This window comes from Gavialis gangeticus, unplaced genomic scaffold (assembly GCF_001723915.1).
Source record: "Gavialis gangeticus isolate Ggan-Ray unplaced genomic scaffold, GavGan_comp1, whole genome shotgun sequence".
In the NCBI taxonomy this organism is placed as follows: domain Eukaryota; kingdom Metazoa; phylum Chordata; order Crocodylia; family Gavialidae; genus Gavialis; species Gavialis gangeticus.
In genome coordinates this window covers 50,707,261-50,718,249 of record NW_017729022.1, presented here as the reverse complement: position 1 = coordinate 50,718,249, position 10,989 = coordinate 50,707,261, and the positions used below count along the sequence as shown (strand labels likewise).

The 10,989-nt window shown below is 48.2% G+C and overlaps 2 protein-coding genes across 4 annotated transcripts in view; one reads left to right on the top strand and one right to left on the bottom strand.

The window, feature by feature from the left end:
• Positions 1–7,192, top strand: part of LOC109295821 — a 12,986-nt gene extending 5,794 nt beyond the window's left edge. Inside the window, exons 2-5 of one of the 3 annotated variants that reach the window (XM_019514892.1) lie at positions 584–773; positions 4,108–4,218; positions 4,841–4,927; positions 5,972–7,192. In XM_019514892.1, coding sequence (XP_019370437.1) covers positions 597–773; positions 4,108–4,218; positions 4,841–4,927; positions 5,972–6,229 — 633 coding nt within the window. In that variant the 5' untranslated portion in view covers positions 584–596 and the 3' untranslated portion in view covers positions 6,230–7,192. Of the gene's footprint in view, positions 1–6; positions 774–4,107; positions 4,219–4,840; positions 4,928–5,971 lie in introns of those variants that run through there. The other 2 variants (XM_019514891.1, XM_019514893.1) reach the window with 2 other exon arrangements.
• Positions 1–10,989, bottom strand: part of LOC109295820 (heat shock 70 kDa protein 12A-like) — a 74,330-nt gene that overhangs the window by 53,656 nt on the left and 9,685 nt on the right. The gene's annotated exons all lie outside the window — the stretch shown is intronic.

Genomic DNA, 10,989 nt, shown 5'->3' with positions numbered 1-10,989 from the left:
CTGATGTGCTGAATCCAGAGCCATGCACTAACTGTGGAACTGCATGACATGTCTGACCCAGCATGTAGCTCCAGAGCCAGTGTGAAGTGCTGGACTTTGCATGCAGCTCCACAGCCAACAGCATGGTCAGATCCATTCCACCATCCTAGAGCTGGCTTGCTGGATTGGATCTCAGCATATCTCCCTAGGGGTCAGCACACGGGATCAGGCTGGTGCATGGTCCCCAGTCCTGGAGCCTACAAACCTCAAGAACTTACCCATACTCCAAGGTAAAATTTTTTTTTGTCTTGGGGCCTTTCAAAAATAGGATATATGTTATATCTGGGGGGGTGTTGTATGGGAGAATATATGGTTTCCAACCCCGAGCCCGTCAGGGGAAAAAAAAACCTGGCAAACCCAGAAACTTGCCTATCAGGGGAGTGTCAGGTGCTGGGGAATGCACAGTCAAGACAGAAGTTACATAGTGTTTCATGAAGTCCTTCAGGGCAGTTATTTATCACCAGGCATTTATTAGTTACTGTTCATTTCTGTCTAGCACTTTGCAATGTGTATATACACTTTACTAACCCCACTTTGGCCTTAGATTTCAGTCAGTCATGGCCAATGCCATGAGAAGCCACAGGTTCTCTGAGGACCTGAATGACCCAACTCGAGAGTCGGCTGTGTTGGAGAGATATCACATGCTTCAGACACAAGAGTGGGCAAAAGCCAAATATGCCACAAGGAGCTCCTCCTTTCCTTTGACGAATACCAATAGTGGGACCGTAATTCAGGTTTGTTCATCTTCATATCATAGAACTGCAATATGGAAATGTGGAGTAAGTGGTAGCACTGCAGGCCATCAGACTGGGTCAGAGCATTTCACACTTTCATTCTCAGGTAAGATATTCAGTTGCAACTTCCTGTTTTCCAGCCCAGGGTGACCAAGCTATGAGCATGCTGGACTCTTCTGGTATTCCAAACAACAAGTGCAGTTCTTAGTCCCGTATCTCCCATCAAGCAGGTGTCAGCCAGGCATGGTGCAGCATATAGTCTGGCTTCCTTCCTTTAGTCCTTAACAGCAGACGAGGCTTTCTTTAAACAGCTAGAAGAATTATCCTGATCACAGGCACTGGGTCTCACGGGGGACTTCAGTCACCCTGACATCTGTTGGGAGGGCAATACAGCAGTGTGCAGGCAATACAGTATTTATGGAGAATGTTGGGGACAATTTACTGGTGCAAGTGCTGTGAGGCCAACTAGGGACTGTGCTCTTCTTGACCTGCTGCTCATGAACAGGGAAGAATTGGTGGGGGATGTACTAGTGGTAACTTGAACAGGAGCAACCACAAGATGACATAGTTCAGGATCCTGAGGAAATGAAGAAAGGAGAGCAACAGAGTTAGGGCCCTGGACTTCAGAAAAGCAGACTTGGACTCACTCATGGAACTGATGGGCAGGATCCCCTGGGACACCAGTCTGAGGGGGAGAGGAGTCCAGGAGAGCTGGCTGGACTTTAGGGAAAACACAAAAACAAACCATCCCAATGTGTGGGAAGACTAGCAAGTGTGGCAGAATCATAGAAAATGAGGGTTGGAAGGGACCTCAAGAGGTCATCTAATCCAAGGCCCTGCTCAAAGCAGGACTATCCCCAGCTAGATCATTCCAGGCAGGCCTTTGTCGAGCCAGGCCGTAAAACCTCCAAGGATGGAAATTCCACTTACACACACAAAAGACAAACATGGCTTAACAGGGAACTCTTCAATAATCTAAAACACAAAAAAGAAGCTTATAAGAAGTGGAAACTTGGACAACCAGCTAGGGAGGAGTATAAGAGTATTGCTTGGGAATGCAGGGAAGAAATCAGGAAGCCTAAAGCAAACTGGAGTTGCAGCTAGCAGAGGATGTGAAGGGTAACAAGAAGGGATTCTACAAATATGTCAGCAACAAGAGAAAGAGCAGGGAAAGTGTGGGTCCTTTACTGAATGGGGGAGGCAACCTAGAGGATTCAGAAAAGGCTGAAGTGTTCAATGCCTTTTTCACCTTGGTCTTCACAGGCAAGGTCAGCTCCCAGACTACTGCACCAGGCAGCACAGTTTGAGGAGGAGGTGAGCAGCCAACAGTGGCAAAAAACAGATTAGGGACTGTTTAGAAAAGCTAGATGTGTACAAGTCCATGGGGCCAGACAGGATGAACCCAGGGTGCTGAGGGAGTTGACTGATGTGACTGCAGAACTGCTGGCCATCATCTTTGAAAACTCCTGGTGATCGGGAGAGGTCTCAGATGATTGAAAAAGGGCAAATACAGAGCCCATATTTAAGAAACGAAAGAGGATCCAGGAAACTACAGACCAGTCAACCTCAAAGCAGTCCCTGGAAAAACCATAGACCCAGGTCCTCAAGGAATCCATTTCTAAGCACTTGGAGGAGAAGAAGGTGATTAGGAACAGTCAGCATGGATTCACCAATGGCAAGTCATGCCGGACCCACCTGATTGCCTTCTATGATGAAATGAGTGACTCTGTGGATGCAGGGAGACCAGTGGATGTGGTGTACCTTGACTTTAGTCAAGTTTTTGATAAAACCCACAACATTCTCACAAGCAAGCTAATGAAGTATGGGTTGAATGAATGGACTATAAGGTGGATAGAAAGCTGGGTGGGTCATCAGGCTCAGAGGGTAGTAGTCAATGGCTTGATGTCTAGTTGGCAGCTGGTATCAAATGGAGGGCCCCAAGGATCAGTCCTGAGGCTGGTTTTGTTCAATATTTTCATCAGTGACCTGGAAGATGTCATAGATTCCACCCTCACAAGTTTTCAGATGACAACAAGATGTGGGGAGTAGTAGATATGCTGGAGATTAGGGCTAGGATTTAGAGAGACCTTGACAAATTGGAGGATTGAACCAAAAGAAATCTCATAACGTACAAAGACCTGCACTTAGGATGGAATAATCCCATACACCACTGCAGGCTGGGAACCAACTGGCTAAGTAGCAGCTCTGCTGAAAACGACCTGGAGGTCAAAGTGGAAAATGAGCTGAATATGAGCCAACAGTGTGCTCTTGTTGCAAACATGGCTAATGGCATACTGGTCTGCATTGGTAGGAGTGTTGCTAGCAGATCAAAGGAAGTGATTCTTCCTCTCTATTCAGCACTGGTGAGGCCACATCTGGAGTACTGTGTCCAGTGTTGCCCCCCCTACAGACAGGATGTGGACAAGTGGAAGGGAGTCCATCAGGAGGCAACAAAAACAGTGATAGGGCTGGAGCACATGGCTTCTGAGGAGAGGCTGAGGGAACTGGGCTTATTTAGTCTGAAGAAGAGAAGACTGAGGAGGATTTACAAGTATGTCAGCAACAAGAGAAAAAGCAGGGGAAGTGTGGGTCCTTTACTGAATGGGAAGGTAAGCTAGTGACAGGGTGCAGAAATGCAGTTTCAACTACCTGAAGTGGGGTCCAAAGAGGATGGAGCTGGACTGGTCTCAGTGGTGGCAGATGACGGGACAAGGAGCCATGGTCTCAAGTTGCAGCAAGAGAAGTTTAGGTTAGATATTAGGAAAAACTCTCTCACTAGGGGGATAGTAAAACACTGGAACAGGTTACTCAGACAGGTTGTGGACTCTCCATCTTTGGAAGTTTTTTTAAGACGCGGGCAGACAAAGCTTTGACTGGGACAATTTGGTTGGGGCTGCTCCTGCTTTGAGCAGGGGGTTGGACTACATGGCCATGACTACATGGCCTCCTGACATCCCTTCCAGCCCTCATGTTCTATAATTCTGTGGTTCGGTGCTCTGTACCGATAACTCAGGGAGCTGATTTTGAACGTTAACTTTCTGTTCCAGTGCTGAGTGCTCTAGGGGAAAATTACCATTGTAAAAAGAGGACAGAAGAGATTCACAGAAATGGGGTGAGTGCTGTCAGAGATAAGTCCCCACTGGCACTCAGTGCATCAAGTCTTTACCTATATCTTAGTTAATTGAGGGCTTTAGCATTTCAGTCACCTTGAATCCACACAAGTAAACTTACAATCAGCTGACCTCTCTAATGCAGATGAGGTTCAAATCTTGTACACCATGCTTCTAGCCTAATTTCCCTTGCTATTCACTGTGGTATTATGTTTACTCTCTAGATGCTGTTTTCCAAATGTGAAGAAAATATAAAAAATAGATTGGATCAAATCTCCAGCCTCCTTCAGTGTCCTGCTCTGACTGAAGCCAGCAGCACCACCAGCAGCAAACAGGTATTTAATATGAGAGCAGAGCAGGGCTCTGCTTGCTGCAGCCTGTCTCAGACACAACAGGTAGCATGGCTGTGTCCGCCAGCCCTCTAGCATTTCATTCTCACTAGGGAAATTTTACTGAGGTGTCTTCCTGTTAAAACTAGTTCACCTTCACCAGCTGGATGTTCAGATGCAAACAGGCAGTTTCTAGTGGAAACAGTTGTGAGCTGTGAAGGGCGGGCAGCGGGGAGGGGAGAGCTCTCATTCTCTTCCCCTTGTTATTGGGGTGACAGGAGACTGTGGACCCAACTAAGATGTGTCTTGTGACTGAGGGTGTGACAGCAGGACTCTTGGACCTAATTTTAAACTAGGTGCACAGAGCTCTAGGGCAGTCTAATTTGCCATGACTTCTGTGACTGCAGGAGAGCCATACATTGGGAGTCTAGATCCCACTGTTACTGGAAGGTGCTTACCAGCACAGCCTTCCTAACCCTTTGTCTCTATTTGGGTGCTTGCCCAAGTCCTTGCAAGCAGAAGCTGTCCCATCACCGCTGGAACCACTTACATCCCTTTAACAGGGCCAGTAGTCAGGAAATGTATTATCCCTATTTCACTTCATCTGCTTTGTTCCTTTGGTTTGTAGACCTCTGAGCTGGTAAGAGAGATAAGGAATCATCTTAGAAATCTCTATTTTAACAACTCAGAAGACTACTACAGACAACTGGGTGAGGTGAGTAAAAACAAAGCCTGAAGAAGGGGAGGGGACCCATTTTCACACATCTCTGAAACTCCATGAGTCTTGTGTCCTGTATGTTCCTTTCCAACTCTTCCTTGGGGAAGAGGTTCTCCGAACCCCAAGAATACACTTATCCATCTCTACTTTCCTCCTCTATCTCCTCTGAAAGCTTCATGTTGGGAAAAGCTGAGCTGAGAACCTCTAAATCAGGGGTCAACAGTGTTTTTGGGCAGAGTGCCAAAAACCCCACAACCTCAACTTGTAAGATGTTGGTGTGCCAGTGGTGAATGGTGGGGGAGCTGTGAGGGGCCCAATTCTTGTTGTGGCAGCACAGTCCCAGCCCCTTCCCTGCCACCCACCCCAAGGCATGCATGCGCCCACTACCAGCAACAAGGCAGGCTGGGGCTCCACAGACCCTGGTGCAGCTGCTTGCAACCTCCCGGCTGCCTGCCACAGCCAGCCCAGGCTCTGAGCCAGCCCTTGCGGCTGGCCACAGAGCTCAGGCAGCTCCTCCAGCAGGCGTTCATGTGCTGCCAGCAGTGAACTGGGCCGGAGCTCCATGAACCCTCCTGTAGCTGCTCATAGCAGCCTGCAGCTGCATGCCAGTAGCTCAGGCTCCATAGCCACTGGCAGGGCCCTGCCCAGAGCCCAGACCAGCTGTGGCATACCAAGCAAAATGGCTTCACATGCCATACTCTGGCACCCATGGTGGGGGTCACTGACACCTACTCTACATGTTCCTCCCTTGGCCCCTATTAATGCGAGTACAGGCTTCAGAAAGGCAGCTAGGAATAGTCTTCTGAGAGCAGGATATATACTCTGATGCTTTGCACAGGACTGTGACAGAATAGGTGGGTGAAACCCTTCTAGCAACAGTGATCCAGCTCTCTGATGCTCCAGCTACCTGCAGCTTAGGGGGCATTTCCTGCAGCTCAGCCTTGTCCAGCCTTCTGCAGAGCTCTGAGTCAGTGTAAGGGGAGAAAAAGCATCCCCTGGCAGACCACCTCTCACACTTGCTGTCTACTCTTGATTTTTCAGGCTGCTCTTCCTGCTGACATGGAAAAGTCAGAGGCAATTGTGAAGTTTGCAGCAGAGTGCTACAGAGTTTACTCTTTGTTGTTTCTTCAGAACCCACCCATTACAGCTAAGTGGCCCCAAGAGCCAGTCCCACCAGATCACATAGCACATACAGATTTAGAGAAGCTGAAGGGCACTAAATTTATATGGCCAATACTGCTTTCTGAGGGAAAGGCGATTAACGAGGCTATGGTAAAAAGTAGCAGCTGTTTCCAGTAAAACATTCAGGCATAAAGCTAAAAAGAACAGAAAGAGAGTGAACCAGCAGCCTTGCAGTGTGTGCCCCTCTCGCTGAAGAAATGCCTGAACTTTAGCTCTGCTACTAAAAATACCCCTGAATAGAGACATGTACAAAGGCTTGGTATTTATTAGAAGTCCTCAGATATCTCATGAAAAATGTTCTTCCTTGAAATAACTGTATTCCTGCCTGCCTCCGAATTGCTTGTTCCATTACTGTTTTTAAGCACTCCTTGCATGAAAAAAAAGTCTTTATTAAAAAAAAAGTGCATCATCTATGCTTATTTTCCACTTATGGAGCGACAATGCTGGTATTATGCTGTCATGACTGTCTTCACAGCAACTGTGATACAACTTCAGATGTTGATTTCTGTTAAAGAACAAGTCCCCTGTTGTATGTATAATCCTTACGCTCAAGATTTGCTAAGCTCACTAGATTCACACAGAACACAAGTAGAGTATGTATAAATGTAAGTAGGCTTGAACATCAAAGGCGGATTGGAGCCAGCATGTCTGCAGCCTTGTAGACATAACAGATATGCACTCAGCTCTAAGGAAGGGGTGGATATGCTGTTGTTTCTCCAAAGGTAGCCCTAAAGGGGGCCAGGGGGCTTCCAGAACTGCTTTAATCTTCTGAGATTTATGTAGTTTAGGGGTGCTTGTACAAGTGACAGAAATTGCCCTTTTTTTGTGACTTAACTGAGTTACAGTTTTCACATACAGGTTTTTCTTGTGATTTCAATGTCTTTTTGGCGATTCAAAAATAAAACGCATCCTGATGTATTTTAGTCTGGATTGCCAGGAATTAAATTGATGCATCCATGTATCCGTCACATGAAAACAGAAGTGCACTCAATGGCATGTAATGAGCCCCTTCGTCCACCAGATGTTGCTTCAAATTGCAGATAGGAGGGGAAGAGGATACCTGCAATTTTTAGTAATGTCTTTCTTCAGACACCAGATGTTGCGGTCCCCCCAGCCCGACACTAATCAATCTTTGTTCTCTTGTATGGACACCTGCACAAACACACCCCCTCCCCCCAGCCATGACATAGCCAGGGTGACAACAGCACCATCACCCCATAATCTGCCCCGGGTCCATCCAGGAATGAAGAATCGCTTGGCCACCTAAAAGGGTAAGGAATACAAATTGACACCTGTATTGGTCTACAGGCAAGAGGAATCAGAACTCATGGTGGAGGTGATATCTTTTATTATACCAACTGAATATTTGCACCAAAAAAAATTATTTGCAAGTGTGACACAGATTGTGCCTGCCACTTTAAGGGCTTGAGCAGGCTGCAGATCAGGTGGGAGCAGACCCAATCACAAGGGTCAGATGGCACCCAGGAGGCTGCCTGATTGGTAGAGGGCTAGGCAATCAGGCTATAAGACAGGCCCCGAGTGCAGAGCCAGGCAGTCGCTGCAGGGAGCCAAAGGATGAGTGTCGGCCAGCCAGAGATCTGCTGCTCTTAGATAGAGGAGGTTCCTGATCCTGGGCCATGACCTGAAACTACATCCTGCTGGGTTGGATGGTGTGGTGGGACTGCCTGTGGCAGGGCAGTCTCCAAGAAATGCCCCGCCTGTGCTTCCCTAGTAAAAAGCAAGTATGGGGCACTGGAAAGCCTCAGCCCCCACTGCCCTGTGGGTACCCCATGGAGGGGAAAGGCAAGAGGAGCACACCCCGACAGAAAAGCACAGGGACAAGGCCCATGGGGCACAAGCCCCATAAGCCCCAGTGAGGGGGCAGAGTGAGAGCCAGAGGCCACATACAGTAGGGCCCGTGAGGGGCCCTGAAGAGCTGTGCATAGGCTGGCTGGAGTTAGAGGCCCAGCACAAGTGGAACAGTGGGCCCTGGACGGGCCCAGATTAACTATGTGGTCCACAAGCTCAGAAGGCGGACCTGTATGGGAGAGAGGACTAGCTGCCAAGAACCTACCTATAAAAGCTCAACTAGTTAATGCTGGGGCCAGGACCAGAACAGTCAAAGGGCCTGAGCACCCACTGCAAGGGATGGCCAGAGGTAGAGGCTTGGAGTCCCAGCTGGCCTAGAGGCAAAGCCAGTGAGTCAAGTGGGCAGGCTGCCCTAGACATGTGGACGGGCCAGTGATTGGACCAGCCTCGAGATGGCCCCCTGTCACAGCAAACTTTCAGGTGCACATATCCTCACTTTCATTTGCTTTCAGAGCAAAAAACTCCCTCCTGATCACAGGATTTTAACCCATATCCTCCATGCACAAGCTTACCCCGTAGTTAGATCCATGGCAGCAGGCAGTCCTTAATAAGATCAGCACCGTCACCCTATGATCTGCCCCTGGTTCAATCCAGAAATGCTTAAAGGGGGCACCCTGGACTACTTTTATTGCCCTTCAGTCAGAGCAAATGGCGCCCACCTTTTCACAGCACTGGCTGCAGCCTATGGCCGCTGCCACACTTCCAATTTGTTTTTTCTTGTGCTGCCTGGTGCACCATTCATGATTGCACAACGTCACTCCACTGTCAGACCCATGGCAGCAGGCAGCCCTTAATGAGAATGGTATTGTCATCACCATATCTGCATTTCAGATGCCCTTAGAGCAATTGGCACCCACCTTTCCATACCACTGAATGAAGCCTGTAGCCACCATGCTTCATAAAGTTCTTTTTTTCCCTTGTGCTGGCTGCCACGCCAGCCACAATTGCACAGGCTTACCCCACAGTCAGACCTATGGGTGCTCCTACAATGGCAGCAGACAGCCCATACCGACAACACTGTCATTAGGATTACCGTATTTCCAGTTTAAAAAAAAAAAAAATAGTGCTCTGGTCCAGCCCATTCCATTGTCCTTCACTCCAAGCCACAGCCCCCTGAGCCATCCTGCTGCCCCTAACTCATGACCCGGGCACCCTTGGCCCTGCCAGTGCCCCTCACTCTCAACCCACAGTACCCTGCCCCCTGTGCATGCTGTTGCCACTTTGGGATTTACTGTTTTTTCCAGTTTTACAAGTTAAGCAACCCTTCCAAATGTTGCAAACAGCTGTTGATTTGGCAGCGATAACAACAAAGCCAGGAACAAAGTCTGGGAGCCTGGCTTGATGATCTCCTAATGGCACACACTGAAAGAAAAGAATAGAAAAGGTTTTTACCTAATTAACCTTTACTGATTTATTAAGCATAATTTACATAAATAACCAAACCTCACAGCATTTACAAGGTAATTGTTATCAAGAAGCAGTACTCTTCAACTTTTTAAACCTCAGGCAATATGCAACGAGTTTTATTACAAGAACTTTTATACCAGGAAGCAATAACCATCAGTATTGTTTATGTTTAAATCAACAAAGAAGTGATAACATAATCAGCGACTATCACTGCACATAAGCAATACTGCTTTTCTATGTTTCCAAACCAGACTGTCCTTCTCTCTTGCTTTCTCATGAATGCCTCCTGCCGCATTGCCCAAATGACACTTGGCCACAGACATGACATGCCTGTCTTGCTATCTTCCGTAACCCACGCTGTGCAGGTGTTGCTGGCACTGACAATCCTATATGTCCGGGCATCATTAACAGGCTTCCTATGTGATTGGGGGGGGCCAGGGGGTTGGCAGCAGTGGCAGCAGAGAAACAAGCAGAGCTGGAAATCAAATCGAATCAAATACTTTGGGGAATTATTCTGTGCTCTGCAAATCAGATGAACGGATAAGAAGCGTTTGGGAAAAGGGCAAGAAGGGCTCGCTTGCCTGTCCAAGTTGTTGGAGTGCAGGCTCTGAATGGCTGCAAACAATTCACCAGCAGAGCCTCCTGCTTGGTGTTGCCCTTCACCTTCCTGCATGACAATCCAATCCTCCCCACCTGTCAGTTTAGCTGTCAGTTGAATGAAGCCCTCCGCCCCGCTCCCCATCATGTCACAGCCCAGTCTAATCACGTGTGTCAGTTTACTGCAATTGCCTGCCCCCTCCTTCATGTCACAGCCCAACCTAATCTCAGGTGTCAGTTCAGATGTCAGGTGACTTAAAGTTTCCCCATGGCTTAACATACCAATTGTGGAGAATGATGTCCCCAGTCTCTCCTCTTTGGTGGACTCACCAAGGGCCAGCACTAGTTAACTGCGGCTGTTTTCCTTGCTTGAGACACCAGGACTCACAGTCAGACCCATGGCTGGTGAGCTCCCAGGAGCAAAGGACAGCCTGGATACCTCTAGTTGTCTCATTGCTTGGCATTCAAGTACCTCCATTAATGGTTGCAGGTACTGATATTGTGGCATGTTACGCACAGGGTGCCCTTCTGCTGAGCTCTTGCTACTTCATGTCAGAAAGCAGCTCTCATATTCTTGGCCTTTACCTTGCACTGGACCACTGTCTTGTGCCCCCACTGGGCAAGTCTCCTGGACACATCCAAGAAGATGTGTAAGTTCGCACTCAAGATGTTGCCAATGCTGAACTGGGTTAACACCTCAGGGTCCCCCAGCACCTACACCAGGCTCTTAGTTTCTGCATAGGACCAAGTTGTCCTAGTCTTATGTACCCTGCGGCAAAGTGGGGTCCCTGACTAGCCACAGAGCTAGTTTCCCACCTACTTCTGTGCATGCCGCCCACTTGTCTTTCCTGCCACGCCTTGTTGTAATTTGTTAGGTTGTTAATTAAGGTGGGAGGCTGCCCATTTTACACCCCAATATTGGGGGAGCTATCTGCAGCTCCGTTCCACCCCTACACCATGGCCCAAGCATTGCAGATGGCATTTCAGGCAGTTGGCTCAACCGT